The following is a 20857-nucleotide window of genomic DNA, read 5'->3' on the forward strand; positions in this document are numbered from 1 at the left end:
ACAATCGTGCATATAATTAATAACAGATCAGATTAATTAAAATTAATGTCCACAGTTATTATATCAAATCAATTCATATTACTTACATCTATAGCAGAATCACCAAAGGCTGCAGCGATATCAACACCAGTTGGGGCACGGTTTGACGGCCACGTGTTAGTCACCCACTGAAACATCTTGGGCAACATCAAATCGTCCATATCTCTTCTCCTTGCTAACTTTTGTGCCACACTCGGAAAACATTCATAAGCCAGGATCTGTAACATAAATTTCAAACATGTTACTAGTAGAAATAAAGATAACAAATCCACTTTAACATTCAAAAAATAATATACCTGCAGAGGCAGAACAAAACCACCGACAAGGAAGCTGCCGTCAACTTCTTTCCGACCCTGTGCCTCGGTGAGGTAATTATATCGCCCTAAAAGGTCCTTCTTCAAACATCGAACCGCATCCCGATAGGCTACTCTACCCCAGGGATAATGGTTGAACTTATCCAAATCATCTACAAGCCTCAAGTATTTAAGGTCGATCTTCGTCGTCTTTTTCCTAGTCGCCTCACCGAATACGGCACAACAGAAGTATAGACTAGCCATCTTTATCTTCTCCACGTCTATACCAGTCTCATTTTGCTCTTGGACAATAATCTTTCCCTCCAAATCACTCAAAACAATCTCATACTTACCGGCAAAGTGTGTGGTGCCAAATACACCTCTATCTGGTAAATCTTCGGGCTCTATAGCGCAATCGAGACCTGTTATTAAACAATACTCTAACAAAGAAAATCTAACCGACCTTTTGCGCACCACCATCCACAAATCATCACTACTACTATCAACTATCTGATTACTCATTAAATACCATAGAATTTGACTGGAAATGTTTAAATTTCTATAATACCTAACCAAATTACCAAAAGGCGACTGCTCGAAAAAATGGGTTTTCTCATCGTTGTTCAAATAACGATAAATCTTCTCAGCAATCTCTTTATATCTCGATTGAATTGTCAATTTGCATCGAAATATTGCATCCATGCCTAGTTTTCTCGGCAAATAGACCTGTGACAAAAAATAAATACGTTAGTAAAGTTAGGAAAGATTGGTCGACCAAAAACATTGTGGTCGACCAATTTTTTTGGTCGACAAACTTTTATGGTCGACCAAAAATATTGGTCGTCCACATATGGTCGACCAAAGCGACCATGCCTATAGGTCGACCGTAAAAGCACAGTCGATCTCTTCAACACGACGCACACCGTCGTACACCGCACGCAGCAAAGTTTAAATCGACAAAAACGCAGAAGCAAAAAATCGACATAAACGTGAAAATTACCACATTTTCGTTTGCCATTCCTTCGATTGAGTTTGCGTCGCCTCGAGTGAAGGGTTTTTCTGGGAACAGAGGGTTTACGGTGGGAGGGTTCTCTGTTATTTTGCAAAGATTTTTTCTCTGTTGATTTAGTCGTGTGTTTAAAGAATTTAAACTTAAAACATAGGCACATAAAAGTAAATGTACTTATGGATCCTTTTTTTTAAAAAAAATCACAGTAGAGTCCCTTTTTCCTAATTTTCCCAAAAAGGAGTGGGTCGAGCTTGTATCTGGAGTGGGTCGAGCTTGTAACATTGGGTCGAGCTTGTATCTTAATTTTTTTGATTAATGTATTTCAATAAAAGGTAGTGGGTCGAAGCTTAACATTGGGTCGAGCTTGTAAATAACTCGACCCATGTGATGGGTCGAGGGTTGATGTTTAGTTGAGTCTCGAGCCAATTTGTTAATATAATATAAAATAAATTTAATTTTTAAAATTAATAAAATTTTTTTTTGCAGTATATTATGATTATCAATTTTTATTTAAGTATCTCATATTAAAATGTTTAATATAAATATAAATTATTTATGTGTTAACATGTTTAACAATTAGAATCAACCTCCGCTCAAATTATTTACTCGACCCAAACCCTAAACCTCAAATCCCAAAATCCACCCACTCGACCCACTCCACCCAAAATGTACCCAAACTCCACCCCAAAAGCACAAAACTCAACCCAAACTCCACCAACTCTACCAAAAACTCCACCCAAACTCCACTCATTCTACATGCTCGACCCACGTCCATTTTAAATGAAATATGAAATATGCTCGACCCACTCGACCCATGGCCCATTTGAAATATGCAACAAGGCTCTACCCTCGCTCGACCCACTCACACTTCTACTCAATAAATGAATCACAATCTCGAAAGAAACTGATTTATGTAAAATTGTTACAATATTACTTCTATACAAATTTTATAAACTATTTCTATACAAATTTTATAATACTTACTTGTAGTTCCAGTATTTGGGATAAAAATAATTATTTGGTATTTTATATTGATTTTGAGTTGAATTTATGTGATCCATTTAAGAAGTTTTGATTAGAATTTTGTAGTTTCAGTACACCACAATGAAGACAATTCATTGGGTCGAGGATAATATCGTGTGGGTAGAGCCAAAAGACCCCATCGACCAGGGTCGAGCTCGACCCAACTTGGGTCGAGCTATACCCAGCTTGGGCAAGCTCGACCCAACTTGGGTCGAGCCAAGCTCGATTGGGTCATGCTCTACCCAAAGTGGAGTTTTTGGAGGCTGACTCGACCCACGTTCAGTACACGAATAACATGGAGGCTCGACCCATTGAGATACATTAAACATTCAATGAGTGAACATGTTGGAGTGAAATTTGTTATGAATTTTTTAAGTTCCACTATTGTTATGAAATTTGTTATGAATTTTTTAGGTTCCACTATTGTAAAATTTGTTATGAATTTTAGATAAATTAAACATTCACTCAATATTCAACTCACATGACTCGACTAAACGATACATTATTAACATAAGGTTTCACTAATGTTATGAATTTTTTAACAACTTACATAAATTGTAATATATATAACGATACATTCTTAACATAAGGTTTCACTAATGTTATGAATTTTTTAACAACTTACATAAATTATAATATATATAACTCATATTAAAATGTTTACATAATTATAAATTTTTTTATATACTTCATATAAATTCTAATTATATTTAAATAGATCATCATAAAAATCAATTATATATTATATCAAAAGCTCAAACTCCACCAACTCTATCCACTCGACCCAAAATCGACCCAAACCCTAAACCCTAAACCAAACCCCAAACTCCACCCACTCGACCCACACATTTAGCACACTCCACCCACATGCTCGACCCACACCATACTCAACTCACACACTGAGCACACTCCACCTACCTGTTCGACCCACACCACACTACCTGCTCGACCCACACACTTAGCACACTCGACCCAGGTGTGAAGAGGGGGTCGAGCTCTTCACACACTCGACTCATGTGTGAAGAGCTCGACCCACGTGGGTCGAGGGTGATGGGGGAGATTTGGGCCGAGTAAACGCACAGCTGTTTTAACACATGAATCACAATTTCACAACCAACTATGTTACATGTTGTTTTAACATATGAATAACAATTTCACAACTATGTTACATGTTTTAACATATGAATTACAATTTCACAATTATGTTACATATTTTTAACATATGAATCACAATTTCACAAGTATATTATATAATATTACATGTTTTAACATATGAATCACATATTTAGTTGTGTCGACACAAAGTAGACCTTGTTGTTTTTGGGTCGACCCTTGTTGCTTTGGTTTTGGGTCGACCCAAAGGTATATCCTACAAAATTCAAGAAAAATTAAAAGAATAAGATAATTAGAATAGACAAAAATTAATAATAAAAAGAAAATAAGCGTGGCACACCAGTTAATTATGGGTCGACAAGAAGAATTCTTGGTCGACCAACAAAATTTTGGTCGACCAAGAAAATTAATCTTGGTCGACCCATAATACTTGGTCGACCAACTTAATTTTGGTCGACCAATTCTTCTGAGTGGGCTCTTACTTTTTCTCAAAGTAGATTTTGGGTCGACTAAATTGGTTTTGTGTCGACAGATCACGATTTGGGGAAGAAGAGGTAGATGACTCGTAAATTTTAATTGGGGAAAGATGTGTGTAGACCGAGAAGAAAGAGAAGGGGAGAATTAATTAAGTTAAAGAGTTTAATTGCAGTTAATGTAATTATCAAAAGTCAATTCCTTGTTTCTTAAAAAAAAAGTCAGAGTTCTTATTTTTTAAATACTCTCTGTCTCATTCCTACTTTTTTAGTTGGCCCACGATACAAGTAGATAATCATATTTGTGCACATATTATGTAGAAGTAAATTTTAAGAAACAATTTTACAATTAAATAAATAAAATTTGTTTTGTGTATCAAATTATATTCAGTACCTGCATATAAATTATCCTCGACGGAATATTTTTTAAAAAATTTAATATTAAGTCTTCCACGAGCCTCATCACCCTCGTCGCTTTCTCTTCTCACAGAGGTCGTTGATTAAACCATTAAAAGTTGAACAATGGGAAAATAACCGAGGCTGATCAATTGATTCATGAGCTCAACTGCTTCCTTTATGCATTATTTCTCACAAAATCCTTGAATGAAACTTGCATGAATAAGAGCACCTGGGCATCTTCCTGCTACAGTCATATCATCGAAAACTTTCTTTGCTTCAACCGTTTGGCCATCTTGACACAAACATAGGATTATTGAACTGTATCTACAGCTGTTGGAAACAAGTTTCTCATGTTTTTTAGAAACTCAATTACTCGAGAGCTTCAGTGATTAAATTTTCCCTGTATAAACCATATAGAATGCTATTGCACGGATTTGTATGGCCAAGAAATCTACCTTTACCCTCAAAGATCCTGAGCCCTTCCCGAGTCCTTCCACTCGAACACAATCCATGAATTAATGTCTCAAAGATGGCAAAAATCCCATTTCACACCAGCCCTTTTCATTTCATGAAACATATCCAGAGCTGAATCCAACATCCCAGACTCACCAAAACATGCAATATCAAAATACTATGTGTCGGTGTTTGGTAGGCATCCTTTCATCTCCATCTGTTTTAGAAAACCTAGTCCCGCTCTCATTTTCTCAGTTCTGACAAAGCCCTCGATTAGAGTGTTGTGAGCCACAACATCAAACGTCCATCAAGTTCCCTCCACTCTCTCTAATACCTCAGTTGCCTCCAAAACACGCCCATCGTTGCACAAAACTTTCATCACCTTATAAGTCACCGAAACATCATCTAGTCAAAAATCATTGCCGAAACACTTCTCATCAACACAAGAGCCTGAACTACTTGTTTTCATTGCAATATGTTGATATCAAAATGTTGAAAGCAACGTTTCTATAATCCTCCATTTCACTCATTGGGCTCCTGGCTTGTCCCACCTTGTCTTTCTTAGAAAGAGCATAAATTAACGTATTATACACAAAAAAATTTCTCTTAACTCCATGAGTTTTCATTACTTGCAAAATTTTAAATCCATCTCAATTATGTTTTCCAAGCAAAATTTTTTAATCAAAATCCATTAGTGTAATCATCACCTTTAAACCACTACTGACTACCCATATTTTCTTCCTATAGAATTCTCTTGCATTATCAATATCTTCCTTTGGTAGAACATCAAGAATTGAGTTCAACAATTAAGAAGGGGCTTTCCCAAACATAGGAAGCAAGTCAAGTACTCTTGTTACTTCCATTTTTGGGTAATTATGCCGAAGAGATGACGATCACGATGATAATTTAGTACCAAAAAAATTGCGGAGTAAAATAATCAACAAGAACACAAAGATTTACGTGGTTCACCCAATATAGGCTACGTGTACGAAGCTACTGTTGATCTTTTATAACATGAAAAACAAGTGCATACAACAATACACTAAATATCTCACACTCTCAACCCGAATATAACCGAGAAAAATAATTTCTCCAATTCACACAAAAACACTCAACACTCAAATGCTCTCTCTATTATACTAAACTTTGAAAGCTCTTGATTTTGGGATGCCTAAACTGAGATGGAGAGAGCTCTATCCATGTATGAAATAGCCAATTAGTTGCTAACCACCACCAACCAAATTTGACAATTGTGACATTGTTGGCAAAATCAATTCGTATTCTTCCAAACACCATTAAATCAATGTGGCCATTTCACCTAACATTTCTCCTACTTAAAGACTTGATTTCAATCATGTCTTCACACCATCAGTGCAGCAACTCGTATCTTCCTTTTCATACTTGCAGTTCGACTGAAGTTGAACACGACTTCAGTTTGTCAATGGTTACAGTTTTCGTCAGCATATCGGCTGGATTCTTACTTCCATAAATCTTATCAAGTATCAAGACTCCATCTTCTAGTACTGATCTGATGAAATAGTACCGAACCTGTATATGTTTTGTCCTAGCATGATAAACATGATTTTTTGTTAAATGAATAGCACTCTGACTGTCACAGTGTAACGTGCTATCTTCAAGCTTCTGACCCAATTCTTCCAAAAAAGATCGCAACCATATCATCTCCTTGCTAGCTTCTGAAACTGCTACGTAATCAGTTTCAGTAGTCGAAAGCGCAACTATCTTTTACAGCTTAGATACCCAGCTTGCTGTCATACCAGCTAATGTGAACACATATCTAGTGGTACTTTTCCTACCATCCAGGTCACCACTCATGTCGGCATCGACATAACTTTGTAAGCCCAAATTTGACCTTCTGAAGCATAAATATAAACTAACAGTATCTTTCAAGTACCTCGGAATCCATTTAACTGCTTCCCAATGCTGTTTTCCTGGATTGTTTATAAATCTGCTCACAACTCCCATTGCATATGCTATGTCTGATCTAGTGCATACCCTTGCATACATGAGGCTTCTGACAGCAGAATCATAAGGAACCTTTCTCATATAAGCCTGTTCCTACTCCATTGAAGGTGATTGTACTTTGGTTAGTTTAAAATGACTAGCCAAAGGAGTACTCACAGGTTTAGCTCCATCCATGTTAAATCTTTTAATAACTTTTTTCACATACTCTTCTGGAGATAACTTCAAGATTCCATTCACTTGATCTCTTAAGATCCTCATTCCAAGGATTTGCTTTGCAACGCCCAAATCTTTCATAGCAAATTCTTTTGATAATTTTTTCTTAAGTTTATCAATCTCTTCCAGACAAGCTCCTGTTATCAACATATCATCTACATATAGTAGTAGAATAATATAAGAATCATCAAACTTCTTTACATAACAACAGTACTCAGCTTAACACCTCAGGAAACCATTATTACTCATGAATCTATCAAACTTCTAGTACCACTGTCTTGGAGCTTGTTTGAGACCATACAAGCTTTTCTGAAGTTTGCACACCATTTTCTCTTTTCCATGTACTTCAAAGCCATATGGCTGTTTAATACAAATTTCTTCATCTAGGCATTGTGCATCAAATTTCTTCGAACTTTAGGCATTGTGCATCAAAGTTCTTGTCCCTATACCCCTCAACAAAATGGTCTAGTAGAGCGTAAACATCGACATGTCCTCAATGTTGCTCGATCCTTGAAGTTTCAAGCTTCTCTGCCTGATAAGTACTGGGGTGATTGTATACTTGCCTTAGCATACCTTATTAATCGTACCCCGACACCTCTTTTATCCAATAAAACACCCTTTGAAGTTTTGTTTGGTGTTTCCCCGTCTTACTCTCATGTAAGAGTCTTGGGATGTCTCTGTATGCATCCACCTTACCTAAGGGAGATAAGTTTGCTCCTCGTACAAATGCCTGTGTTTTTCTTGGTTACTCAAGCTCACAGAAAGGGTATAAGGTCCAAGATTTACTCACACATAAGTTCTTTGTCTCACGCGATGTTGTGTTTCATGAGACCATGTTTCCGTTTTCACACATTCCCCGCAATGAGCCCATATTTCCCAATCCACCTATCGAACTACCGGTTAATCCCTTTCTCCCTTTCCCACAACCACGAGTCACTCTTGACCCATGTATTCCTCGACGTTCTACTCACACCCCTTGTCCACCTATCTGGTCTCATGATTACATGTGTTCTTATTCTTCCTCTCCACATCCTATATCTGCCTATCTCACTTATGATAAGTTGTCTACTCGATATAATTCCTTTCTTTCCAAACTTTCTGCCACAAGAGTACCTACATCATATCATAACGCAGTGGTTGATCCCCGTTGGCTATCTGCTATGGAATTTGAGCTACGAGCCCCGTCCATTAACCATACATGAGAGATTGTTGATTTGCCACCGGGTAAAGTTCCCATTGGAAATAAATGGGTTTACAAAATCAATATATAACCCTGATGGTAGTGTGTATCGTCATAAGGCTCGCCTTGTTGCCAAATGTTATACTCAACTTTATGGGGTGGACTTTCATGACACGTTCTCCCCCGTAGCTAAGATCACTACTGTTCAGTGCCTTCTTAGTGTTGCAGCTATGTCCCAATGGCCTTTGTAACAAATGGATGTCATTAATGCTTTCGTTCAAAGAGACTTTGATGAGGAGATTTATATGCTCCTCCTTTAGGGACTTCGAAGCCAAGGGAAGAGTTGTGAGGGACTTCGAAGCCAAGGGAGTTCAAAAGGACTAAAGTATGTAAGTTGATGAAGTCTTTATATGGCCTCAAACAAGTCTCAAGACAATGGAACATTAAATTTGCATCAATCATGATACCTGCTAGTTTCTATAAACAAATGATTTTTTAATATTCTACCAAAATCTATTTTGAATATCACTGGACTTACATAGAGTATATAAAAGTTTAGATTGAATATCTTTGGGTTTTTAAAATCCATTAAAAAACTTTAAAAATCTAAAACGAAGACTCCCCTCGACTAAACAAATATTAGAAAATTTATTTGTACGGAGAAGTTTGGAAGTCAGTACTACCACTCTGTGGAAGAAGCTGAGTATCCTTATTGGGCGGGCTTCTTCTTCTTGGACCGTGGCCCGGTTCCTACATTGGTTAAGATAAGAATCATTTGTGCTTTATTGGGCTTTTCTACAATTGGGCTCAATCTGCCCAACTGAGTTTAAGACTCAAGTTATTATATTCTCAAATTATTTCTCACCTCGGAAAAAAACTATTTCTAAAAAATTTATGTTTAAAAGCTAAAATAGCTTTTAGGGTTACTATTTCTATTTATCTTTAAAATTTTAAAAATAATTATTTTTTAATTTTGATTCTGTTTTTTCAGAATTTAGTATTTTTTTTTAATAAATGGTTAAATAAACTTAAGTGTTTTCCTTTTGGACTCGGTTTATCTGCCCACAAAAATAAATAAATATTAACATTGATAATGAGCTTTTCTTTATGGTTAATAATATTGGACATTTTTTGGGTTCGAGTTCAGCTCGGAAATTTTTTTGAATATATTCGAGTTTTGCTCGAATTTGACAAATGCAAAGCAAATATTTTCAAACTGGATTGATTCTTTTACACCCTTAAGTACTCCTCATTTTTTGAATATTACGATAGATTAATGAAACTAATTAATAAAATGGGGGAAAAGCAAGGGAAAAAAAAAAAAGAGATGTGATTGATTGATCAGACGAACTTTGGAAATTGCATGCTTTAGAAAATTGCCTTGGAAAAAGGTGATATTGGAATTTTCTCACCAATTTCTCATACTTCCATTATCGTTAAAGGATAAAATGATCTTTTTTATGCCAATTACGACTTATAATTAATTTGATACCAAGATTTCAACGACAGACGATTGTAACAAACTCTTTCCACAACTTTAAAGAAAAAGTATTTTGGATAAATTAAAGTATAAATTATCATGATCGAGAAACGTAAATATTATTGAAAAATAATATTAATTCTGAAAGTTTTATTATTTCAACGAAGGATTGTTAGGGCATCTCCAACCCAAGCATCAAATGAGCATATCAGATAATATTTATATTAAATAATAGTATAAATTTTTATATATAAATATTATTGAAAAATGAGGGCTTTTCCTTTTTTTTTTTTTAATTTTTTTTTTTTTTTAANATTATTAAAAATTTAATATTAAAAATATCTAATATAAAATGTAATTATAATTATATCACTAAATTTAAAAATATATATTTAATAAATAATAAGATAAAAATTAACTAAATAAAATAAAAAAATATTCCGAGAATATTTTTTTTTAGAGTAAGATTTTAAGTAGATGAGTTGGAGATGAATATTGTATCTGGTGCAGAAACTGCACTATTTTAAAGTAGAGTTGCTTTAAAATAGAATTTTGGGTTGGAGATGACCTTATAATGTAACTCCATTATAAACAAGAATTAAAAACTAACTTTAAACCCATAAAAAATACATCAGTAAATTATTATTTTTATCTAAATAATATGTTGACGTAAAACATATAATTAATTTTAATTTTTTGCTCACTGATTTCAAAATAATAACTATTTATCTTAAAATTATGAATAAATTTTTTCATCATAGAATTATGAATAATTAATTATGTAATTTTTTTTATTTAAAAAAACTTTAATGATGTACTCTGTGTAAGGTGAGTTGCATCACAAAAAACACATAATAGTCGATACAAACATATAGTCCCAAGTATGAAATAAAATTCACAAAAATAAACATCATTTTCTAAAATCAAAATTCGTGTTGAATCATTAATTTGTCAAATATTCTCAACCGATGTAATATAATTTAAATCGATAAAATAATGATTTATAACCACGATTATCGTAGAATTTAGAAATACACCGAGGTGTGCCTCAAGCATGATTTTGCTCATTCATTCGATCGTGTAAATTATATGATAATTTTCCTACATGAAACGCAAATTCTTCATCAGTATTCCTCAAAATTTCAAGTATGAAATATCCAAAATCGTGTTCGATCGTGTGAACGAGTTAATAATCAAGAACTAATAATCCACCAATTTCCATGCACGCGTGAAAGTATCGGTCCTTGTTGTCTCATGGATTTCTTTGACTCCAAATTTCGGTCATTTTTTTTCACTCGCAGTCAAATTTCAAAGATATGATTGATGAAATTCTTGAATTATTAACGACTCAGTACTGATATATAACTACTGCCATTGAATGCATTTTAACCATTCGATTATTTTAATGTTGGAAGAAATTTTGTTGCGTGGTTTCTTAGTTTTACATGTGACTTGACTCAGTATATGCACAACGTGTGCAAATTTGAATTGACACTGTTTTTTTTAAGCGTGAAAATAAGAGTCTTTTTAAATGATTTTTCACAAGGTGGTCAAAACAAGCAGGTTTTATTCTAAAATTTGTTCTTTTACGAAGTGTGAACCCTTTTGTTTGTGAAGATTGAGTCTTTATTCGTTTTCTGTTTCAATATTTATACTGGGAAATTGGAAGTCAATGCATGATGCATTCTGGGGTAGGTGCAAATATGTAAGCGCAGTCTGGCGATTTAATGTATTTTTTAGTGGGGGAATTTGTATTTTCGGGAAAAAAAATTATGCAGAGATTTTGTTTTGTTTTTGTCTCATTTGAATGGAAAAGTGTAACGTTAATCCGACCATTAGATAAATAGGTCTTGGTCTGATGAAGAGCTGAAATTTCTTGGTTTTACATATATATTTGAAAGGTCAATTCCATGTTTAGACACGTACATGGCGATGTTTAGCTTTTGGAGATCTTTCGTTTTCTCCAGCTTTTTTCCTTCTCAATTGTTTGAATGTTTCTATTTTGCTTTATCATCCATTCGCGTCATTTTCAGAGATTGCATTATTAGTTTGGGACTTTTCATATATATATATATATATATATATATATACTATGGAAGTGATAAATCTTGAATTAACGCAATAACATGCAAACTACGCTAGTCAAATAAATCGTACTGAACAAACCATGTGCGACATGTTAGAAAGTATTGATAGGTAATCAAACTCATGATTATTGACTAAGTGTTCGCCTATTCCACCAACTCGGACACTATGAGGGACGACCTTAACTCGATATTGACGAAAAAAGCCATGGTGTTTTGCTTTTTTTTTTTTTCCCTGCCAAAATAAGGGTGTGGACCAAAAAAATTAGTTGAAAGATAAGATAGTATGTGCTATTGTTTGGTTGTTGGTTATAGTTCTGAGTTAGGACAGATTTTTATGCAGTTTTGAATAATGTGTTAAAAGTAGGGAATTACCAACATTCGAGTTTTGGGCCACAAATTTAGGCATGTGTGATATCTGTTATTCGAAAGAATATTGATCTAGCATCTGTACAGATTCATGCACGCTTACTAAAGTTTAGACTTCTTATATTCTTAGTACTTTGATTGATCAGTTTGGAAAAGCTTTGTGTGGAAAAACATGTCACCTTTAGTTTGTTTGTCTATATACAGAACTTGTTCTAAGAATCTAGTTTTGCTTTTTTTCCCCCTTATCTGTAAAGAAATGGAAGACGCAGACAAAGACAAAGACAAAGACACATTCCTTTGAAATTTCAGAAATGCTGTATTTACTTTTGTGAATTCTATTGTTGGTTGCATTTGCATCAAATGTAGATGATACAATTTGCATGGCTTATATTCTCTTCTCCTGAAAGCATGCCGCGAAATTTCAACATTGTTGAGCAATAGATTCTCAATTGTTTCACACTCCTGTGATGTTTCTTTGTGAATAAAAGGATTGGATGAATAATATGCATGATAATGTCACTATACGTTACAGTGTGAAAGGTTTAAATAAAATTATTAAGGGGTTATCCAGTCAACAATGTAAATGATACAGCTAGCTGTTTGATAAGTGTTATTTTGAATGCGTGTTGGAGACTGGATTGTGTGAGAATAAGATAATAAGTATAGCATAAGCAGTATCAATAGGACGACACCACCATATTAGATGTCACCCAATGGCGTGTGCTCTTAGGAATTTGTTTGAGGCTCTTGAAAGGTTCCTTTGTCTTAGTCCACACTCTGCAAATTGCACTGATACTGGAAAACAGCGCGAAGGAAGAGATTCAACGTCTTTGTATGTATCATCACGTGTTTGACTCATGTTTTTATAATAACTAGCTTGTGTTGATAATTAATAGTATTTTATTCTTATATTTCAATTTATCATGTGATCCCACGAAAAAATATTACCAAAGGAAGAGACCGTGGCGTATGGTAGATGGTGTGAACGACCTGATTTTACAAGTTTGTACATCATTGGATCATAGTAGTTGGGCTTCCACGTGTCTGTATTGACATCATGCATGTATGCAGGTTGACTCTGACAAAATTTTATTAAATTATATTGATTCGTAAGAGTATAAATATCCCCTTCTCGTGCGGTATGCTCATTATTCTTTGACTATACTATATTCAGACTATAAACTTAGAGTGCCAACATAGTTATAAATTACAAGGAAAAACATGTTCAAGGCTTCATCTTTCGGTTTAATGCCTTGTAAAACATTTCTTCAGCCTAAATCTAGGTAATGCGTTTGACTGAGCACCAATTTTTTTGCCTGATCAATTGGTTTTATTAACCACTTTCCTCTGTAATAACGCTCTCATGTCAACTTGTTTTCATGCAGTATCAAAACAGAAGATAATGGGAAAGGTATACATCAGCAAGCTTTTGTGGGATAAGTTCAAAGATTTCATTAGCTTTAAGAGTTTGGCTTGTTCATGCAGTTAAATTTTATTACACAAAAGTTAAGAGTTTGACTTGTTCATGCAGTTAAATTTTATCACACAAAAGTTGTTCGTAATCCAAAGTTGGAGAGGCTTCAATACAACTATTTGTTTCCTGAGGTTGGTGCTCTTTGTTATATATTCATTCATGCATTGGTTGTTACAGATGGTTTTCACCAACCTATATATCATCTACAATATAAGTTCACTTGCTCGATCTTAACGCGAAACACACTTTTTCGATAAAACCATGCTACAACTGAAGTTCATTATATATATATTGATTTACTGAGGAAATTCACTCTCCAGTACGATCCAGTCATCCTCTTTTCGTCGTCTCAGTAGTAACTTTTAGTTGTGTTTATAATAATTCTAGTCATTAACCATCAAATGATCACATGAAAGCCTCTCATTTATTTGGTTTGATCGTCATGAATCGAAACCGTATTACAGATTTCTGCACGTGAACTGCAACACGTCAAAAAGTATCCAAATGCAAGAGTTATAAGCCTTGGCATCGGTGACACCACAGAGCCATTACCAGAAGTTGTAGCTTCAAGCATGGCTAATGTAAGTTCAAGCAAATTCTGATATCGAGGTTTTCTTTTACATATCCTGAAATATATTTTCATTAACTATCAAGACCAAACTAGAATTAACATGCAAGGCGCGATTCAAAATGTTCGACTTCAATAGATTTTGTGGTCCATCTTGGACAGGGATAAAGTTTTTTCTAGAGCATTTAAATAATTTTAAAATGTTAACAAAATATTCCACTGTATAGCATATGAAATTTGCTTCTGATATTCTATGTTGCAGTATGCACACAACCTTTCGACACCAGCAGGTTATAGAGGGTATGGAGCTGAACAAGGTAGCAAGGTAAAAAGTGTGCAGATCTCTTTATTAAAAAAAAAAAAAAGTGCCGAATGGAAGCCTTTCATTTTGATGCTTTTCGACTGGCGTAAATTTCTAAATTGCCCTTTATATCCATCTAGTCGTATGAGGTTCATTTGCTTTCAAATTCCTGTGTCTCAGGAACTTAGAAAGGCAATAGCAGAAACATTTTACAAGAAAATGGGCATAAAGGACAAAGAAGTCTTTGTATCAGATGGTGCACAATGTGATATATCTCGCCTGCAGGTACATATCAAGCGTCACAAGTGATTGGAGGTGTATCATTTTCCTTTGTTTATTGAAACCATAGTAAACAGACAAAGGCGCAATTTATTCAAGGGCCGAGCCCGGACTTGTGTTTCGCCTTAGGCTGAATGTGCTTTGAGGCGAGAAACACCCATTACGAACTTCTGGTAACTGTACTTGAAACAGGCTGTTATTTATGGTTGTGTTTTCTTGCAGCTGCTATTTGGATCCAACATGTCCATAGCGATTCAAGATCCGATTTTTCCGGTGATTATAGCTCTTTTTACAACATCTTGGTTTTACATCAAGATCCTGCTACAACTGGTTCCTTAAAGTTTCTTCCCTTATGGAAACAGGCTTATATAGACTCAAGTGTCATAATTGGACAGACAGGTGATGTGGATACTGAATCAGGGAGGTATCAGAACATCAAGTATATGAAATGTGGCCCTCATAATGGTTTCTTCCCCAACCTCTGGGAAACCGAACGAACGGATATTATCTTCTTCTGCTCCCCCAACAACCCAACGGGTCACGCGGCTAATCGGGAGCAACTAGAACAACTAGTGCAATTCGCGCAGGATAATGGATCGATTATCGTATATGACTCAGCTTACGCTGTTTATGTCACCGATGGACCTCGATCAATATACGAAATCTCTGGAGCCAAAAAGGTCAACACATCCCCCAATCAAAATCTTGTTGGATCGAAAAAGAGATACACAGAACAATACATAATTTATTTGGTTCTGCTTCTGCAATCCCAAAAGAGCACAGTAAAATCATATGTAAAATAAATGATATCAAATATGGTCCTAAAATTTATTCTTTGATTTATAAAAATGTAGTGATCACTGCCACAGGTTGCTATTGAAATCTCGTCGTTTTCCAAGATAGCCGGATTCACGGGTGTTCGTCTTGGTTGGACAGTGGTGCCTGAGGAGCTCTTGTACTTGAATGGCTTTCCTGTCATAAACGATTTTAACCGTATTGTATGCACTTGCTTCAATGGTGCCTCCCGGATAGCTCAGGCTGGCGGGCTCGCTAGTTTGTCCTCCGAAGGCTTCAAGGTAAGTTTTCGACACCAAACACGACACTTTCCATATGTTTACTGATTCATGACTAGCAACATTGTCCCCAACTTCCAGGGTGTTCTATCTCTTGTTGATCACTACAAACAGAATGCAGAGATACTACTGGAAACATTTGAGTCCCTCGGATTAAAAGCTTACGGGGGCGTAAACGCGCCTTATCTTTGGGTTCACTTTCCGGGGTCGAATTCTTGGGATGTTTTCAATGAAATTCTTGAGAAAACACACATCATAACAGTTCCAGGTAGCGGATTTGGCCCTGCAGGCAAAGAGTTTATTAGAGTTACTGCATTTGGCCACAGGGAAGATATCATAGAAGCTTCAAAAAGGCTAACAAGTCTTCTGTCCTAGGCAGAAGATATCCATAATAATTCTCCCTTACCAAAGATCATGCGAAGAAATCTTAGCAAAGGAATAAATAACTGTAATAAAAAAATTACCAATATTATTTTCACCCCAATCATTATTCATACTCCACTTCATAGAAAAACAAGAAAAAAATTTATTTATAAAGTGAAGTATATATAATACAAATTGGAGTGGAAATAACACTATTAAAAAGAAATATGTATTGCAAGTTTCTTGTTTGAACATTTTGCGCTACTTTTTATTTTGGAACTTGATTATTGTTGTGATTTGAATTTCCATTTTTCTTTTCTTTTTTTTTGTTTTTGTTTTTGGCCTGAATTACTAGGAACTATCGCACAAGCGTTCGAGACAAAATAATATCATACAACATTATTTTTTTATAAAAATGAAAAACAACTCCTTATAAATTAAATAGATGTTTTTTTTTACATGTTGAGAGCTAATTTTATGATTAAATATATAATAAAGATATCAGCTTTGATATCTCATTATATATAGGTAGTCTTGAGTATATTTCACGGCATATAGTTTTGTTTTTGAATAAATTAACAAAAAATAAAAGAATGGGTCTTTCATAAACGATCTCACGGATCTTTATTCGTGAGACGTATCAATCATGTCCACTTACAATAAAAATAATATATTTGACATAAAAAATAATATTTTTTTTGTGAATGACCCATATAGAATATCTGTTTCATAAAATTGATCAGTGAAACCGTCTCAAAGAAGTTTTTGTAAAAATAAAAATTTCCCCAAAAATTTAAAATGAAACAAATGCAAAAATCTTATATCCACAATTTCAGGCCTATGCCAATTCAAGTATTTTATTTATATTAAAAGCAACCAAAGACATTTGTTCTCAGAAATTTCTTTGAGGAATAAAAAACCGATTTTACTCCAGAAACACCCGAACACAAATAGACATATCAAATAAAAGGCCACATGAGAACATTATGAACAGAAAAACCGAAGGAAAACTAAAACATCCACAGGAGTCTATAATATATATTATAATCATGCCAACAGGTAGTAGCAAAAGTTGGTCTAAATTGTCTCCGAAGTCTAGTAATAGAACATGGAGCAACTCCAGCTAATTAATAGTGAGCATGGAAACGATCTCCGACAAGCGTCTCATCTCCAAAACAGGACCACACTACGTTCAAAATATAGCAAAAGAGGTAGTAAAAACCATGGTGGCAAGCACAAAGATCTTGGCAGAGGGTAAATATGACGACGAGCCCGAGCTTTGAGGAGCTGGTGCAGGAGCAATTGTATTAACTCCTATGTTGGTGGTAGGTGCCCCGGCAACCGAACTAGGAGATATGGCCAAAGGTGAAAGAGCTGTGACAGAAAAATGCAGTATCATGTTATATGCTTTGTGAACAGTAAAAACGAACAAAGTAATGATGGTATAACACCTTCAAATATTATCAGGAAACACATTAAAGCTAGAAAAAATCAACTACTAATATAAACCAGTCATCGTTCATACGGCATTATCTACATTCATAATATGGATCACATCCATCTTGCCTGATAAAGAAATATACACACGATCATTCCCATCTTGAAATGTATTAACGACCAACGTTGGCAAAACATAACATGGACGAACATAGAAGTCGGCTAGGGGCAAGACTTCTAATGACATGTATTTGCACCAAAACCGACAAACATATGTTGTAGGCACTAGTTTTGCACGAGTATTAATATGACTAGAATCAACTGTATGACAAAATCAAAGATCTTGTCCCAACCAAATCCACCCGCCTAAATAAATCCTCAAAACCAAAAGAGCACAAAAAGAAGGAACAAAAACAAAGAAAAGAAGAACACATGGCAAGCAGCACAGTAATAGACGCCACTCCCATACAATCACTCACGTGAATTCTGAGACACGAAGTCGAAGAAGCATATAAAAAAGGCACAACTCGGTGCTGACGGTAATAGATTCAATCACCATCATTGCTCGAAAAATTTTCTTTATGTGGGGATCATGTGTTAGACCCCACGTGTTTGGATGACCATTTTATTTGTTGTGTGGGTAATAATATAAGACATATTTGGAAATGGCATTAAAATCGGTCATTGAGTGCAATATATCTATCATACACGTAATTGAATGCAATCCTTCAACGGATAGGTTCATTAGGAGGGCAAACATCAATTTGAAGTATTCAAATTGAGCGAGCCAACATAATTTTTTAGGCAGATAATCGGAATCTCAGTGCAGACATGAAAATATTAATTTTTAAATGAAGCGGGATTCTTATGATATAATCCTTAGTCTGCCATTTTCGATTAAAAACCACAGAATCACACTAACATTACAAAAAGAATTCATTAGAATTAGAAGGGTGAACTTAAAAAAGATCTAAAAATATAAGAAAACAGTGAAATCTCTAGCATACAAAACATGAAAATGGGTATAATTTCTTGACAAAAAAGATCAGATCTGAGAGTACCTGGAGCTGCACCAGAGCCAATGCTCACTGCAAAAAGGGTAAAACAATGATAACAAGAACTCCATTATAACTTAAGAAAAAAATACACGTTAAAAATTTTATGAAGCAAAATTTTCCCGAATCCAGTCAAAATCGATGATGAAACTTACAGCCACAGTTGCTGATAGAAGGAGCAGAAACATGGCAGGCAGCGGGAAGAGTCGCGGCCTTGGTGACATTCAGCTTCACCCCCAACTGCGCACTGTTCTTAAACGTCTCACAGAGACACTCCGCCCTAATCTTGAGCACATTTTTCAGACCGGAACAGCACTGGCCCTCTGGCTTCGTCGCCGTGCTGCCCTCCGTCACGAAAGACAGACAGTCCACCATGGACAGCACCAAAGTCGAGCAGTCCGGCGCGGGTGTCGGCGCCAACTGCGCGGCGGAACTCACGGCGGCAAAGAAAGCCAGAAGCATGCAGAGAAGAGGCACTCTCAAACAAACTGCCATTTTCTTGATCCGTGGAAATGGGCTGGGAGTCGAGGGGACTGGGTTGTATATACGGCAAGGGGGTGGCAGATATGGCAAATCCGAGTAGTTCCGGGGGTGTGATGGGAATGATAGGCGGGACAGGTGGAGAGGAAAGCGGTGGGCGTGATGTATGTGTGTCAAAAATGGTGCTTCAGAATTTGGAAATGGAGGAATCGAAAAAGGCAGGCACTGAGGAAGGGGTAATAAATTCTTGGATTTAGTGCGTGGCTACGTGTCACATCCTAAAATATTAATTTATCACGATATATTTAAATTTTATTAATATCTCAAATTTGACGTATGATTCGAGATTTAAATACATATAAAAAAAACATAATATATAAAATTAATAGTATTTTCAGTTTTTAAAAAAACAAGGATAAAACCTCTATTACATGAGATAAATGTAAAGATGGAAAAAAATATTGAATTTTTGTCACATCAAGCTTATAAAAATGTTGAATTTATCGAAATTTTCGACATACCGAAATCTTCGTTACGATAACGATATAAAATTTGAAAATTTTCGATAAATACCAAAATATTGAAATAACAAAATAATATATCTAAATTAAAAAAATATACCACAATATTTTAGTCTAATCGGTATGTTAATTATACATATCGAAAATTTCGATGTCAAAAATTTTGGTATGCCAAGAAATTTTCGATACAGTATCAATATAAATATTTTTAATATTGAAATTTTCAATACAGTATATGATATGTATTTTTCGATACGATTCGTGAAGAGACGATATATCACTTTTAGATAAATATCTTGAGTTTTTAGAAATAAAAATGAAATATATTTGATTTAAAATAAAATATATATCAGTTTATTAATATTTTAAAAGATTTTATGTCTTTTAAAATTTTCACAAAAAATTAGTAGAATTAACACAAATAAAAAGAGACATAACAGATCAAATAAAAGAAGCACACATGCCGGTGATGCTTTTGGTCCTATGGTCTCAGGCACGAGGTCTTGAGATTTATTGGTTTCATATTCAAGACTCGCTGATTGTGAGTAATTTTCCTAATTTCATTCCAACTCCAACTTTTAATATTTGTTCGTCATTATGTCTACAACAATTTAGTATACTGGACAAAATAATCTCGACTTAATAAAAAATCTCAAAAAAAAAATCTTTTATAATGTGTAAGATAAGTTTAGGTTGTAAACACAGAGCATGCTCAAATTTTAAGAAATTTTAAACTAAGGTTTTGATAACACTTTTTCTCCCAGGTGCTACATCTTGAGATATAAATATGAAATAGAGAATAAAATTGGACACCGAGATTTATGTGGAACACCCATAAAAATTATTATGGTAAAAACCACGACAAGTTGAAAATATTTCACTATAATATTTTGTAGATTACAACATCTCCCTTGTGTTTTTAAAGAAAACATGCACTCTCTTAATATAAGAGAACAAACACCTCAAAATTATTATAGAACCAAAGACCTCAAAAAAATGTTTATAAGATGAGTGAAGAATACATGAGATTAAGATGTAATGAAATGAATGAATCATGCATATATTTTTAGGCGAATTCTTCGTGTCTGAACGCATCAATTATCTAACTGTTAATTATAACTCACCTCTAGCAAGAACCACGTGTGTCATGTATGTGGATGTAACAACGCTGATATTAAACTAAACTACCCAAGCC

The 20857-nt window shown here is 34.8% G+C and overlaps 3 protein-coding genes and 1 pseudogene across 3 annotated transcripts; 1 reads left to right on the plus strand and 3 right to left on the minus strand.

The window, feature by feature from the left end:
• Nucleotides 1–12: 12 nt before the first annotated feature.
• On the minus strand, nucleotides 13–1396 carry LOC140987449 (uncharacterized). The gene is made up of 3 exons (XM_073455956.1): nucleotides 1333–1396; nucleotides 336–1058; nucleotides 13–257 (listed from the first exon to the last, which is right to left on the minus strand). The coding sequence occupies exons 1-3, from the start codon at nucleotides 1348–1350 to the stop codon at nucleotides 69–71; spliced, it is 930 nt and encodes a 309-aa protein (XP_073312057.1). The 5' UTR covers nucleotides 1351–1396; the 3' UTR covers nucleotides 13–68.
• Nucleotides 1397–4412: 3016 nt separating this feature from the next.
• On the minus strand, nucleotides 4413–5665 carry LOC140987690 (pentatricopeptide repeat-containing protein At2g17525, mitochondrial-like; annotated as a pseudogene).
• A 7605-nt stretch (nucleotides 5666–13270) lies between these two features.
• Nucleotides 13271–16440, plus strand: LOC140988685 (aminotransferase ALD1, chloroplastic-like). The gene is made up of 10 exons (XM_073457729.1): nucleotides 13271–13394; nucleotides 13497–13522; nucleotides 13643–13716; nucleotides 14050–14166; nucleotides 14416–14478; nucleotides 14635–14739; nucleotides 14956–15006; nucleotides 15096–15413; nucleotides 15603–15809; nucleotides 15888–16440. The coding sequence occupies exons 1-10, from the start codon at nucleotides 13333–13335 to the stop codon at nucleotides 16179–16181; spliced, it is 1317 nt and encodes a 438-aa protein (XP_073313830.1). The 5' UTR covers nucleotides 13271–13332; the 3' UTR covers nucleotides 16182–16440.
• Nucleotides 16441–17174: 734 nt separating this feature from the next.
• Nucleotides 17175–19361, minus strand: LOC140989006 (non-specific lipid transfer protein GPI-anchored 31-like). Its single transcript, XM_073458158.1, has 3 exons — nucleotides 18817–19361; nucleotides 18668–18694; nucleotides 17175–17543 (listed from the first exon to the last, which is right to left on the minus strand). The coding sequence occupies exons 1-3, from the start codon at nucleotides 19154–19156 to the stop codon at nucleotides 17362–17364; spliced, it is 549 nt and encodes a 182-aa protein (XP_073314259.1). The 5' UTR covers nucleotides 19157–19361; the 3' UTR covers nucleotides 17175–17361.
• Nucleotides 19362–20857: the final 1496 nt, after the last annotated feature.

The sequence above is a fragment of the Primulina huaijiensis genome, chromosome 11, assembly GCF_012295235.1.
Source record: "Primulina huaijiensis isolate GDHJ02 chromosome 11, ASM1229523v2, whole genome shotgun sequence".
NCBI lineage: Eukaryota > Viridiplantae > Streptophyta > Magnoliopsida > Lamiales > Gesneriaceae > Primulina > Primulina huaijiensis.

What these genes read in the sequence shown, in the direction of transcription:
- LOC140987449 (XM_073455956.1), bottom strand. An exon ending in GTTTTGTTCTGCCTCTGCAG is followed by an intron (nt 258 to 335) that starts GTATATTATTTT and finishes TTTATGTTACAG; the next exon opens with ATCCTGGCTTATGAATGTTT.
- LOC140988685 (XM_073457729.1), top strand. Translation starts at nt 13,333, where the DNA reads ATGTTCAAGGCTTCATCTTTCGGTTTAATGCCTTGTAAAACATTTCTT. An exon ending in TTTCTTCAGCCTAAATCTAG is followed by an intron (nt 13,395 to 13,496) that starts GTAATGCGTTTG and finishes GTTTTCATGCAG; the next exon opens with TATCAAAACAGAAGATAATG. An exon ending in AAATCTCTGGAGCCAAAAAG is followed by an intron (nt 15,414 to 15,602) that starts GTCAACACATCC and finishes TCACTGCCACAG; the next exon opens with GTTGCTATTGAAATCTCGTC.
- LOC140989006 (XM_073458158.1), bottom strand. Translation starts at nt 19,156, where the DNA reads ATGGCAGTTTGTTTGAGAGTGCCTCTTCTCTGCATGCTTCTGGCTTTC. An exon ending in TTCTATCAGCAACTGTGGCT is followed by an intron (nt 18,695 to 18,816) that starts GTAAGTTTCATC and finishes CCCTTTTTGCAG; the next exon opens with TGAGCATTGGCTCTGGTGCA. An exon ending in TGGCTCTGGTGCAGCTCCAG is followed by an intron (nt 17,544 to 18,667) that starts GTACTCTCAGAT and finishes TTTCTGTCACAG; the next exon opens with CTCTTTCACCTTTGGCCATA.